Source organism: Sinohyriopsis cumingii, chromosome 18, assembly GCF_028554795.1.
Source record: "Sinohyriopsis cumingii isolate HCF-2022 chromosome 18, ASM2855479v2, whole genome shotgun sequence".
NCBI classification, from domain to species: Eukaryota; Metazoa; Mollusca; class Bivalvia; order Unionida; family Unionidae; genus Sinohyriopsis; species Sinohyriopsis cumingii.
In genome coordinates, this window is record NC_142978.1 from 28,218,810 (window position 1) to 28,234,163 (window position 15,354).

Sequence of the window (15,354 nt, forward strand, 5' to 3'; positions counted from 1 at the left end):
CACTACGTACCAGATACAATGAACTCTTTGAAACTAAAAGGTCTTGAAGATCTTCGCGACTAGTGAGCAAAGAAAACTACTTTAATATTAAGTGATTCGTTTAAAGAATTTAGAACTGTGTATATTGATCTGTTCGGATTGATAATTATAAACTATATCCAGCACATTATTTTACTATAAGATAGTACTTTAGAAAAATGTATTTCACAATTAAAACTGTAACAGATTATGTAATGATTGAATCTAAAATCAGTAGTGGAAGTAAGATATGTGCTTCTAGGATTGGCATAGAAAAAAATGTCACATTAAATAAGGTTGCTCTTTCACCATATATTGGCAACCGTTACTGAGTTCTTAACATGAATAATATACCTTATGGAAATGCGATTAAGTAGCTAATATCCAAGTTAATTAAATGAATCTCATTCTAGCAATTAAACGTATTTTCTAGCTTCAGTTTATTTTTCTGTTTCCTTCGTGAGTAGACTGCTACACTAATCTTATTAGATCTTTTGTAACATAATTATACTTTCATACCGTTATCCATCGAGATTTTCCATAATGCCCACAACTCTATTGATAACATTACTAAGTTGGCTGCTCTTTTAAATCATCTAATTCGTAAAATCGTCTACAAGACACAAAGTCTTATCTTCCTGGTATACACTAATATAACACGTCTATCCATTAATGTAGTTTATCGCCAGGATCTATGAAATTTAAATTGTCATCTCTAAAAGGCCATTTTTTGCAAGTAAAATTGTCTTAAGAGTTGGACAAGTACCTACAATAAAGTCAAACAAGTTTTTCGTATTATATTTTAATCCAATGTATATTGATTTTAATCATAGTAACCTTGTTCACCAAGTCCACCATCTTTCCCTTGGCTTCTTCAAAGACATTCTTCCTCTGTAATTGTGAAAGACTTACGAACAGCTGTGTGTCTTTCTTCCAATTTTTTAACACACTAGTCCTTATCTAGCATTGTGATACTTTCAGCATTCTCTTTCTTCTTATCTTTTTTCATTTTGTCCTAATGATGTATGTACGTTTTCTACATGCCCTAATATTTTTAAGAAACCTTTATTAGCTGCGTAGAATTTTCTATCGGATCTGATAAATTTGAAATTTGAAAGGTAGGGACTCTGACAGAGTAGAGTAGTATCCGCTTTTGCAGTAGGACCTTAAGTATATCTGGCTTAGGAGTTAAGTTCTGGCAGGCTTTCCATTTAAGTAAGTGGAAAAGAAGGCTGTTCTATTGTCTGACGTATTCTTCCTTGCCTCCACGTTCTTATAACCATTTGTTGCATTTACTCTCAAGTAAATTCATCTTAACTTATTTTCTTAACTTATTTTATTATCGCTTATTGATTTACTTAGCATTTCATCAATAGTATTCAACTTACATCAGAGATTACAAATCTCGTCGTGTTTTAAAACTTCATCATATCTAGCTGATCTTTTGATCTTTTAACAACAAACCCTTGCAAAGTTGAACCAAACCATGTAACAGCTAAAATAATAGTAAGTCCTGTAATGCCCGCAATTCCTAAACTGGCACCCATTCTACCTCAAACATTTACCTTACCAAGTGCTACTAGATAGTGAATCGTAAACTCACTACAAGAAATTAGATTGACCAGTTTTATTACTGCTTCCCTTACTCGTGTTAGTTTGGAAATCTATCTTAAAATTAACGTTAAATGTCCTCTTCAAAGGCAAACTGTAAATTTATGTAAGAGTTGAAGTGTACGCTGCTCGGTAACTAATTTTATTTATGATTTTCGTCTCGCTTGCCATTTGTTTTAATATAAATTTATTCGATGTCTGGAAATTATTAAATTTATTTCATTCTTTGCAACGTATGTTAGTGGGCTCAACCGTCGCTGATTTTTCTTAGCTGTTTCTGTTCTTATATATATATATATATATATATATATATATATATATATATATATATATATATATATATATATATATATATAATCCTGCTGCAACAACTACACTAGGTATCAAATAATAAATGTTGTAGCTTAACGATGCAACGCTGTGTAAATATAGTATGCGTCAATGTTTGCCTTCAGTTCCCTCAGCAGTTTTTTAATTTCTCTGCCTCGGGCTTTTGTAATTCTTTTCCACTTTGTCCAAGGTGCTTTCCACGTTTAACTTTATGCGAATCATTTGTTTTGTGAAGTTACCCTCTCTGTCAATTTATAAACCTTTAAACTATTTTCAGTTTTACTATCCCCACTTTCCACTTATTTTCTAAGTTAATTACAGCTCTCATTAAGAACTATGCAGGTTATTTCCAAATCATCTTTCAACGAACGTTTCTGTCAACTTTCAAACATCTTAAATTAATGTTCAGCTGTATTTTTACCACCTGCCATTTATTTTATAAGGAAATTATGTTTAACACCTATTAAAGTTATTTTCAACTGGCGTTTTATCAACATGTAAATATATCAAATTAATCTTGAGAAGAATATGTGTACATAAATACAACCATAATCTCATTTCAATTTCATAAAATTGTTTTGCAAAAGCCCAGTGTCTGAATGACTGCTAGCCCTGCTAAATAGTTTAGTTCCTCAGCTGATATGGAAAAAAGAAACAACAGAATGGAAACTGCTTGCACCCAGTTACTAGAGTGAACAGGTTAGACTTATCCTAATTCTTGACACAGTTAGGAGGGTGAGGGCAAGCAGCCGATGTGAACATGGTGTCACAGAGAGTTGCAAAGGCTATGTCTAAGCCCGCATTCAAAACCATTCCCAATATCAGATGGTTGCAGGCAATATGGATTCCACTTCAGACTCTTTATGACACAATACCTCGTGATTATGTAGATGATTTACGTAGCATGACCATCAACAAACAGAAAACCTAACAGGTTCTCGATCAGCCTGTTATAAAACCAACAAACAAACAGACAGAAAACTGGTTTCCCATGACTATCATCAGTACTGGTTATTAGTCTCTCTTTGTATAATACAAACATGTTCTCTTCGCTGGACTTGCTAATATGAGAAGAAAGTAATGAACTGAAAGGGTAATCAATACTTAGTATACACCATTGACCAGATAAATTCATCAGAATAATACTGACTATCTCACATCGTCCTATTGAAAGTCTATTCAAACCGATTGCTCAATGAAAACAAATTAGGCAATGAGCTACTGATATCCTAGTATTTCAAGTGGCAACTGAATTACCAGAAGATGTTCTGAAGGGCTTGATCATATATGTCCAATGTCAGGGGAATGAGGTCTTGAAATACGTGTTACCTTCAATAGCTTCGAAAGGAAGTATAGAAACTGGCGCCTTGTGACGAAAAAATGTGGTGCGATCAGGCTTTTCATCGGGAATATAAGAATAATATTTTTGCACCATTTTAAAACACTTTGTAGTTCTGAAGAGTCTGTCGCCAGGTTATTATGGTGCTGACTTTGCAACAGATTTGTACAAGCTTTGGTATAACCTTAAGCGACCAAGGAAGACGTTTTAAAGAAGCCTTCTTAAATAAGATGGTAACCTTTCCTATCAAAACTCCTTCCTAAAAGGAACCCTGTTTAAAAATTGGGGTGTAGGGGGAGGTGCATAGTGTTTTGCAGTAACATACATACACACATATTTATTTGTTTCCATATATATAAATCACTATGGTTGCTGTGCTCGGAATAGAAAATTGTTTCAGGTCATGGCACAAGATGTTCTTGACGTTATATGCTAACAATGTCAAAATATAATTAAAAGAACACTGAAACTCATTGTTGTTGATGTCCTCATAGAAACAAAAGCATCATGCCTCCTAACGATAAGGCGGTGTAAACCTTCTATCATGCATCACTAGTCATATACTTTGGGTGCGGTTTCGTTTCTCAAAGTGCTCAAGCTTTATCACACATCAGGTAAAGGTCAACGAAATAGTGGCTTAGCTACAGAGAACTTGGTGACATCAGGTATGAAAAATTAGTCGCAGTGGCCAAATTCAACTGCAGTGTATGTATGCTATGCAGTTCTTCCCGATACGCATGTAGGTGTCACAATTCATGACCGAATGAAACGGTTACTGGAAAATGGACTCTGGTAATGAGGTTATATATTGCACAGAAAGCAAACTATTGGACGCAAAGCAAACTTGAAATCGTCATATAATCAACGATGTGTTTTGAAGACACAATTTTTTTAAAAAAATGCCACATACTCATTTTAATAAATGCAGCCATTTCTCGAGACTCAATGCTTAGAAATAGAATAATTGAAAATGTGACGTTCGATTTAACAAAACTGTAGTGGGAAATAGAGTTACTGAGATCTCACAAAGCCAATAATGCTTGACAAGACGTGGTCCAAAATCACGTCATAATTTAGATAAAATCCTCAACTAAACAATTCCAATGCCATACATTAATCTAGCACACCTAATATTATAAATTTCCCGTAATTGTTTAATTTTAGATTTCTAGTACATAGGACTTCAAATGGATCTGGACTATTCTGTTCTTACAAGTGGAACACTTGCAGTATTTAATTTTTAAAAACACAAACAACATATAATTGCTTCAAGCCTTCATTCAAAGTTGTCAACAGCAACAACAGCATCAAGTACAACGACAACACAATATCGTCAGCAGCAGCAGCAGCAATAATAATAATAATAATATCACTGATAACAATAAATACAACTCATGGGATTTTCACTGGTGCCACGATCTGGGGTATAGTCGCATTCCTTCATGGGCTCTACGTTGAAGACTTCGATAATGCTCCCAACTCCGTGAAAAGGATGAATTGATGAAATTATCCTGTTTCTTCTGTTAAGAACAAACAACAGAAACGAATATAAGCCATATTTAGCTATGTAATGAGTGTTTAGCTCAGAACGCAAGTGTGCAAAAGGATGAAGTAAAGTATTGGAGGAATTTTTGCCTTTCTTCCATATTAGAAATGATTGATTATGGAGTGGAGTGAAGGCTGGAGAAGAAAATTAGGTCGGGGTCTTCAACATGTCACTTATATATCTTCTTAAAGAAAAACAATTACACTAGCAAAATCATTTCAGCAAAAACGTATGATATCATGTGTACAAGTAAAACTGACTAATCGTATATTATCAACAAGCACTTCTGTTTAAGATATGTGTGCAGCCTTGCGGAACTTCAATTTTCTATTTTTAAAAGTGTCTTGTTTTGTTTTAAACAAGAATGAGTCAAAAGGGTCTTTGCTTTTATTATTTGCTTTTGTTCCATAAATAAATTTACTAAACTGACAATGGAAGCCTAACACGAAGGACTCGTGACAGGACTAAACATGAACAAGAAGAAGAATACTCAATTTTGATATATGGTGCAGTCAGATTTTTAAATATGATTGTCGATCAAATTCATTATTAAAAATCTCTTGAGAATTTATAGAGGTCGAAACCAATAAAATGTAAGTGCTGAAATTAGAAAAACATTTAAATATTCATCTTTTTTATTTTTCTACTGCAAATAATCATTAGCATTCGCGATTGACACCGTTCTTCATCAAATAAGAAGAATACAGAAGGAGGAGGAAGAAGGGGAGGATAAGAAGTTGGACTACGAAGAAGAGTAAGTAACAGCAGAAGCAGGACGAGAAGACGATGAACTGTTACCTGATCCACTTGCTGTTTTAGCTTGTCCAGCAGACTGGCATGCGTTCTCTGTATCTGTTCTCGCTGGACGATCACCCTCTGTTGGAGCGTCTTCGAGTGTGCCTCATGCTGATCCATCTGGTTCTTTGCTACTGCCTCAATCCGCAGCCATCGATTCTGTTAAACGAAACGAAACTGATTACATAGACATAATTGTGTTTTTCTGTCTGTATGTGTATACATTAAAACCTTTCTTGAGCAACCTCATCTAGCAGGTGAGAAAATGTATTCTTAAAACCGGTGGATGATGAATGGAAGTTTATTTTTACAAGAAATTGGTTACTGCGTCTTAAAGAGACAGCTGGTTGCTTTATAGAGGTGAACATTAAGGCAAGTTAAAGGTATTCACGAATTTGAAGATGTATATCATCCTTAACTTAGACGGCGGTATACTTAGCAAGTTTACGGCTAACTTAAGATTTATTTAAATTATTTATTAGTGCCATCATGTGATATATATATATATATATATATATATATATATATATATATATATATATATATATATATATATATATATATATATATATATATGTTTGTGTGTGTGTGTTATTAAAAAATCGGTATAGATTTAATGAAGATCCCATCACACATTTATAAAACTATTTTGCAAATTTGTACATTATGACTGTCACCAATTTCTGATTTCTTTCTTGCAATTTGTCTTAGTGAATATACTTTTTGCGTAACACAACACGTGCTATACTTTGTGGTAATTACATTTAATCTGCCTTGGAGGGTGTACGTGTTGGTTTGCTCTTACATATTGATCATTTTTAGAAACAAACTCTGCCTCTAAGTCCATACACTGATACGATTAAGAAGCTCTTGGATGATGTCTTCCGTAGAAAATCTTGGATTTTCTATGTTAGAATGAGGATGATATAAAATAATTCGACCCTTTAACGATTTTACCATTTTCCCCCTTTCTTGTCAAAGCATACCTTTAAAAGAATTTTTACTTATCTTAATTGGGATCTTTATCTTTTTACTTTTATTCAGAAGGGTTTATCTGCCTGAATGTTTAGCAAATTGTACCTTTCCATTTCTGATGCGCAACTTTTACTATGCACTATATAGCCAGGATTGTGCTGACGAACAGTTAAGCCTAATATATACATCCACTTACACACGCACGCACACTCACACATACATACATATATACATGCTTGCATACATACATGAATACATACGTACGTACGTACATACATACATACACAGATTGTGAACTTGTCGAGACATGAAACAGTCTGACAGGCGGCATTGCGCTGATATTTAAACTTTCAGTTTTAAAATACTGCCGTTCTTCGTGACGCGGTATTTAAATAGGAACAAAAAATTATTTTTCATCGACACGTGAAGAGTTTCAAAGATATATATGAAGATCAAAACTAAAAGAGAATGATGAAGGAAAAGAAAAAATATTATGTCGTCTAGCAGTCATTTGAAATTTATGAAGAAAAAACCCCCAATAAAATCGGTTTATTTCATATAAGGACTTTTTAGTTATATCAAGCCGGACGTCAGACTTATATACTGGAATAAGTTAAAAACATTTTAAACTGTATTCAATGTTAGCGATTAAATCCCATTGCATATACCTCATTCCGTCTTCTTAGATCGTCTGCAAATGAATATGGCTGCTCAACTTCATCTGGTTGGGCCAGGCTGGTCTTCGATCCCCATCCCGTCTGATTAAAAATATATTTTTAATTTTTGATAATACAGTTTAAACTGGAAGTACACAGTAAAACACTCTGGTTGAGAAGTTGTAAACATGGACGAATTTCAAGGCGGCTCAGATATCACAGCCCCTTCAATTTTACTCTGGTTCCCTGCTTCGAATGCTCCCTGCGTTGCACGCCGCTCCGCCGGGAGCATACGAAGGAGGGAACCGGACTACTTCAATTTAAGCTTGAGTTTGACCTTGAAATTTTGTGTCAACCAATCACAGATCATTTGAAAGGTTGTTTTTGATTGACTGAAACTGAAAACTCGGTCTTAAAATCAAACTCATAATTTCATGATTTCCAGGCCGGACCATGTATTCGATCTTAGGCCAGACCTGGAGTTTGCGTTTCCACTAACGTCATTAAAAAAGATTGACATTAAAATCTTAAACTCATGCTCAGATATCATGTTACTTCCTGGCCCAGAGACTGAACTGAAACTTAAACCTTTATGTCAACTAGTCCTAAACCCCATATTTTGATTGGCTGTTGGTGTAAAAAGAAAATCTTAGCGTTTTATTATATCAAGGGCAGGCCTGGAAACCAGCAACTCTTGATCTTGAGTTTGAGCTTGAGATATTTTTTTAAACCAGTCATATATGACATTAGTTTTGAAAGCTCCTTTTCAATTGGCAGATAGTGAGAACTCAAGCTAAAACTTTATGATATCCAGACCTGTCCTGAGACTGAATTTGCACTATTGCAGCCAATCAAAAGCAACGTATGAAGAGTCAAGTCCTTCGATGTTCGTTGACAAACTTTTAGTCTCAACACTGTATCACACACTCCCCAGAATAGGAAATAAAACTCCGGTTAGAAGCAAGATATCATCTGGAGATTATACTAATTATAATAAGGGATCAAGGTAAACACAATAAAGGACCATATGAAAAGGAAATAAAAATATATTGATGTCCTTCTTCATAACTAGCTATGATATTAATCGTAACTGAGGGAGAAAGATTGTGAGTCCATAGAAATAATGTATATAGTAAACGCAAGCATGGACCCTACGTATAACATTAAAAATTTATACAAAATACATTGGGATATTACCAAGTTTGTTATTAGATGTGCAACATAACCGAATAATTGTTCTCAGCCACTTGAGAGTAGAGGTGGAGATTGCGGTTGAAGGACAGGTGTGAATACAAAACAGCTTGCCAGTTACATATTCTTATTTCCTACAACAAAAGCTGACTGGGCATGCAATTGTGCGAAAATGGCACTTAAATACTTTCGATGGAAAGGTGTCAAAGATTACGTAAACTTACTTACTTACACCCTCTAAGCATACATACGTTTATTGAATAGGATCTTGTTAACTTCCGAGTCCTTGGTCTGATCCCGATTGAATGTAGTAGGCTTGGGAAATTGGACTGGTGGTATGGACTCTCAAGAACATCATAGGATATGGACAAATCGGACTTATGGGAAATAATTCCTGGCGATTTCCGGCTTGATGTGCTTCTCGATGACACCCTCTCGAAGTTTTTAAAGAGGTCCAGCTGGGACAAACATAATTGATATGTTAAACAAAACTTAAAAAGGGTTGTACAAAACTTAGTATGAGTCCTACATTTTCGTTACAAAAAGTATTAAATTATTAAATCGAATTATTAAACCCCCACCCACCTCTTCTTCCACGCTCGTATATTTTATGACAATTGTTATCAATGATCAAAAGACTTTGAGTTCAGTCACCAAAAAAATAACAAAACCATTTTTCGCGTAAAACTGAATATATTATATAAGGACGGAAAGCGACGAATGTAAACAACCGTACACCCCTTACAACTCATATCCATTTTCTTCCCTCTAAAATAAAAATCATCAGTACTTATTGAGACATTCGTCCGAGTAATTCAATTTACCAGCATAGATTATTGAGACATGAACTTACACACAAACTATCGGCAATTTGTCCTGGTGAAGTCCCATTTAAAGATCTACCTGCGAACATAGCAGACGTGTACATCACATTCACAAAAACTGCACCGCAGTGAATTAAATGCTTGCAAGATATAATAATAACATAAAATAAAACGAAGGATGTAAATGTTCATAACATATCCAAAATGACTTAGTTTCATTATCTAATGGGACTAGAGCAAGATACATTATGGTCGCTTGTTTGTATGTACGTTGATATCGCAATAATCTATGTAGGTAATGCGATTAAATACGTTGCGTTCTTTCCTTGATTATATTTATTATCTATTTCACTCTTTATTTCTTTTTCTTTTTTAAAAAAAATGTTGATTTTAGATTTTGTATCCACACGTAATAACTTTGCTCCACAATCAATCTCTCCAAATTTGCCAAAATCTTTATGGAAATCTATAGATGCACAATATAAATCGGAATGATTTTAAATATTCGAATAACGCGTACAACATGAACATATATTATCAATCGTGGAGCACCAGTTAGACACTGACATAAAATTTGATTAATACACTATATCAAAGCATAAATTTTGTTTGCTAATTTAAATAAGGAAGAAAATAGTTTAGCTAAATAACTAAGAAGTGCTATTAATTCTCTATAGTAGGGGAGTACATTTTCGTTCACACAATTACACACACACTTGGGGGTGGGGTGCTCGCGCGAATGTGTGTCAGGATGTAGTGAAGATGTGTGATCTCCCCCACACCTTATGGTTTTGGGTTATCGCTATCACGGAGATGATCGACCAAGATGTATTGTCCAGATCGAGTAATTAATAGCACAGAATGTGAAATTAATGGATGGGATAACAGAGATCTGAGCAGGTATATAAAATAGAGAAACACGAGCCCCCATATGTAAAATATAACTATTTAATCAATTACATAAACAAAATGAAATCGAACATGACATTTGAATGAATGACTTTCTATCAGAAATGGAGATACAAGATTTATGCGCAATTCAATTAGCCATTCTGCTATACTGATAGAACAAATGTCATTATATGATGATTCAACTCAATTTGCCGGTATGTCAGCATCACCTGGTGTCATCGGTCTATTCCAAATAACTGTTGGTGATAGGTGGACGTCTCTCTCTCTTTCTCTCTCTCTCTCTCTCTCTCTCTCTCTCTCTCTCTCTCTCTCTCTCTCTTCGGGTCATCAACATCTTGGTTGGAGACTGCGTTCTCTTTCCACTGAACTGTCAGGCATGGAGCTATTTTGTTTTCCTTCAAAAATAAAAATATAGAACTATCCTAAAAACGTGTCAGGTTTTTTCCTCTGTTATGTATATTTGATTTTATTTAATTGTTTATATGTTAGTTTTAATTTTTTAATTCCATTACATGCTATTCTAATGTAACTTTGTTTACTGGATTTGACATTGTCCAGAAATTCAGTTCAGTTCTGTTTGACCTGACTGTTATTGATAAACACCTAATAATAGAAACACTGTACCTAGCTTCTAACTTTGATTCAGAACCAGTGATAGTCTTGGTAAACAACTTTTTTCTATTTTTTTTTTAATTCTTTCTCAGAGTAAGATTCATTAAGAGCAATCAAGACCATACCTGGTCTATGTGACATCAAGCACGTGCGTAATATTACAAACTTCTAATTTTTCTAGAAGATCGACCACATCCAGGAATCTGCTTCACGTCTTAAACTTGTGTATAACTGTTGTCTTTACAGAGATTGTTCAGTCAGGCTCCAAACATATGTTGTGACCAGTTTGAGTTCAAATTTTATTTAATTGAATTTCAAGTAATTCTTTTTCCTGAAAATACGCGTGTGTGTGTGTGTGTGTGTGTGTGTGTGTGTGATTAGGATTTTTAACGTAGCTTTAATAATTTTTCAGTCATATCACTACGATGTCTGCAGTGTGGCAGTTTATAGTGATGTCTAACACTGGGGCATCATACCACAGACATGTAGCATGATGTCCCACCCAGTCATTATCCTGACACCAGGCCGACCAGTCCTAACACTAACCTCTTAATGCTGAGCTCCAAGCGAGGCAGCTGTTAGTACCACTTTTGTAAGTGATTGGTATGACTCGGCCGGGGTCTCGGCCGGGGTTTAAACCCACAACATCCCGCTTCAGAGGCGGTCGCTCTAACCACTAGGCCACCGGAGTGGTTTGGAAACACATAAGTACTCCTATAAAAATCTTGGATAAAAACATTTATTGGAAGTTATACTGAATTCAAAACTGGAATATTTTCTTTGATTCAACAAGGAACAGCACTTCGCAGATTACAACAGACGTTATCGTCTTCCATTTTGGATTTCATTGGGATTCGAACTCAGTTTCATTCAGGACTTTTTATTACTAGGACTATTATTTTTTTTACTTCATGTACTATTTTTGGATTTGATTCGTAAAACCGTAAGTTCTTTTTTCTCATTTTTCACATGATATTCCTGTTGTCTTCACTCTTTTCTGTTACTTTTTGAAAGAGCCTAGGCTCGTAACACTTCTCCTGGATCAACTAATATTCCAACTATCCTTTCCGTCAGATATCGTCTATCGAAATTCATCAGAACTAGCTATGGTCATTTCTCCGCCTAATACACAGTAACGTGAATTTATATCTTGTCTAGCTGCTTTTGCGTTCCTACAGAGACCATGACATAATTAGACCTTTTATATGCTATTAGTACACTGCAGTTGCTATAAATTACCGGCTGAATTATACTGTCGGCACATGTTCATCGATTCTCGGTTGAGGAGAATTCACAACTTAATTACACACGAATTAATGGACTTAAATCCTTGTCCTAATTATGTTATTTTGCTAATTAGCGATTCGTTGACATAGAAATAGTAAAATCAATTATCAGGATACATGATGCAAATCATTAAAGACAGAGAATTTACTCCTCACAATTCGTGTCAGAAGAAATGCGTAAAATTTTACACTTCATGATTTCTATTACATACAAAGCAACTAAATCCGAACTTACTCATACAAAACATGTGATATAATATTTGAGACAAAATGCATGCAAGCTATGAACTCTGAACTCAAGGAAAGATTGAAATATGAATTTAAAATGAATAAAATTAACAGATAATTACAGACTTATATCAATGAACATACACTATATGCAATTGAGACTAACCTTGTGCTTTATTCGAGATTCGCACTTCCCTAGTAAGGTGAGTGTCTCACAATTCGTGTCCATCACATTTTGAGACGCGTCCTTAGAGAATTTGACGAGAAAAGTACTTTTTAGTGGTTCTCAGAACTAAATTTTGGCTTGCCTCAGAAACTGTGATTAATTTCACGAGTGGAATTTCTTAAAAGCCTGAATTCCGTCTGGGAACACACACGGCCTCTTTCAGCTTATCTAATCAGGATTATTTCTTTAACAGAAAAAAAACTTTCTATCACTCCTATAGAAGTCAGAATAATCCTCTTTAATTTATGATACCTATTCGAAATCGCCCACAACTTCCTAAAATTTTCCTAGGTTTGTCCCTACTCTTTGTCATTTACCGCTAATGACCTTGCATTACCATTGCACTCTTACGTGGTACTAACGGAACGGACACTAACTAAAATCCAATCATGCCCCTAAACAAGAGAGGTTAACCATTACAAGTTGCCAAGCTATAGTGAGCCTATCCAATACATCAATCTTAATGGTTACGTGTTACGCTGACCACGACAGAATGCAGTGTGAAAATAGTCTACAAAAATTGTGCACCATTACTATATATATATATATATATATATATATATATATATATATATATATATATATATATATATATATATATATATATATATATATCTGTGTGTGTGTGTGTGTGTGTGAACAGGTCAAATTCACTGCCTTATTAGAGACAGTTCTTGATAAATCGCAGGAATATTTCATGCGGTTTAGCTTAAAGGGCAAAAGGCTAGAAACGTTTATGCAGTGGCCTGTCCTCTGGTGTCACTTGTTATGTATAGATTCGTCCGGTGTCATTTATTATATACTGAGTCCGATGTCAGTTGTTATGTATAGAACAAGTTTGTTCTCGCTGCTTCTCCTAAACTAAACTGATGATTGCTATGATACTTTACACGCACGTTTTTCCTAATGTCATATAAGTTCTAATAAAATAAATGGTGCCCATTTGCCGCCACGGTAGCAGTTTGGAAAATCTTGTTATCGCTCCTCCTTCTAAAGGGATGATGGTATCGACACGAAGTTTTATCTATAAAAAAAATACTGTATTAAAAATGCCGTCAAAACAAACTTCGTATGTCTAATTGATCCTATATGAAAAGATATACGATATTGTATAGGGGACACAGAAAATCGAATTGCAACAGAAAATCGAATTGCAACGTGTAATGTCACTAATAATTTGCATGATCTAATTTCAAAGCGTTAATACTTAAAGCCTACTTTTTGTTGTTCGAAGATCGTTTACAGTCCTTTCTTATGGCGCCACCTAATGGATTACATAAATGTATACTAGTGGATGCACAGTTCTGACACATTTTAAGATCTGTTCATCCTGAAGAAGAAGAAGAAAAAGAAGAAGAAGAATATAGGCCTAAATAAGGAAATACAGACGTGAATAATAGTCATCAGGACAGTTACATTAACCTCATGGAAAATGAAAGTAGTTCCAAAAGTGACACCACCGAACTAGTGATAAAAGACTTTCTAGATGTTATTAAATGAACACTAAATGAATGCCCAGTTGACCAATACTAATTTGAAAATCGTATTTTTCTCTACCTATCATAAACGGATTACCATAGCAAGTGGTGGTTATACTACAAGACTTTTTGTCCTGTCAAGTTGTCCCTATATAAGATGGATGCCAACGGGGGGCAATCCTGAAAATCTTTTGTATGGTTACTTTTCCTAAATGGATGTCCATAGCGACAAATGACTTTCACAAAAGGACTTTATAGGATATTTGCTTGCTCCTAAATAACAGTAACATGGATTTCGCATCCAGTATGGACACTGCGGTGGCAATTTTGAAACTCGTGTTATTTGTACTTTTCCCGAGCAGATGGTTGTATTGTCATTGGGTTTAAGCTTCGTGTTCTTGTTCATTGTTATTGAAATATGGCGCCAATTTGACCTTCCGCGTGGCCGCCATAAAGGTCAGCTTGAAAATCTTCATTTAACTACTTGTTCTGAATCTATGGTCATATGGATACTGCGTTTTTACTAAAAGACTTCTTATGATCTGTAGATACTCCATTATTAAAAAAACAGTTGACAATTAGACTACATTTTATTAAACACACACACACACACCTCTTTTTTGCAATATAAAATGGTTAAAATATTAAAATGATACTAACCAAACCTCCAAAAATGACTGCCTTCACGGACAGTCCGCAAATCGTTTTATGGCTATTTCGTTTGAAGGAACAGGCATATTGGTATAGATTTTTCGCCAAAACGCTATAAAATTATGCATCTAGTTTTGAATGTCAGCCAACACAACAATAGTGGTCACGTCGGAAATCTTGCTTTCACTGCTACACTTGCTAGAACGGTGACACTGACTTGGGGTTTGCACTAAAACACTTTTTGTACATCTGAACACTAAAATATCCGCAGTTTTATTGAAGAGTTTTGACCTAAATAACATTATCGCCAAGTTAATGGTAATTTCTTGATTTTCCATTTTTATACTTCAATGCGCTGATGACGATATGTGTGTGTGAACTTTGTTTGCATCCTCCTTCCCCCCACCCACACAATCGTGCTGCTTTGACACTTACGTCACTAATACTTACCCTGTCAAATCGACTTGATTCGTTATCCTTTCCTCCAATTTCCTCAAGGTGGTCTAAAAATTGCACAGACATCTTGGATTTATCTCTTCTTTCCATCATCTATCGACCATTCTACTTACTTTCCTTTTTCTTTGGATAATTTCAGAATATGTATATTTTATTCATATTTAAACCGTGCAATCATGAGAGAAATATTTAAATACTAAAACTGGACTGATATAAATTC

General features: G+C 34.8%; 1 protein-coding gene across 1 annotated transcript; it reads right to left on the reverse strand.

Annotated features, from left to right (window-relative positions):
• Window positions 1-4,497: 4,497 nt before the first annotated feature.
• On the reverse strand, window positions 4,498-15,281 carry LOC149776286 (uncharacterized). Its single transcript, XM_089942865.1, has 5 exons — window positions 15,129-15,281; window positions 8,713-8,919; window positions 7,283-7,372; window positions 5,643-5,798; window positions 4,498-4,818 (listed from the first exon to the last, which is right to left on the reverse strand). The coding sequence occupies exons 1-5, from the start codon at window positions 15,225-15,227 to the stop codon at window positions 4,702-4,704; spliced, it is 669 nt and encodes a 222-aa protein (XP_089798991.1). The 5' UTR covers window positions 15,228-15,281; the 3' UTR covers window positions 4,498-4,701.
• Between the last annotated feature and the right edge of the window lie 73 nt (window positions 15,282-15,354).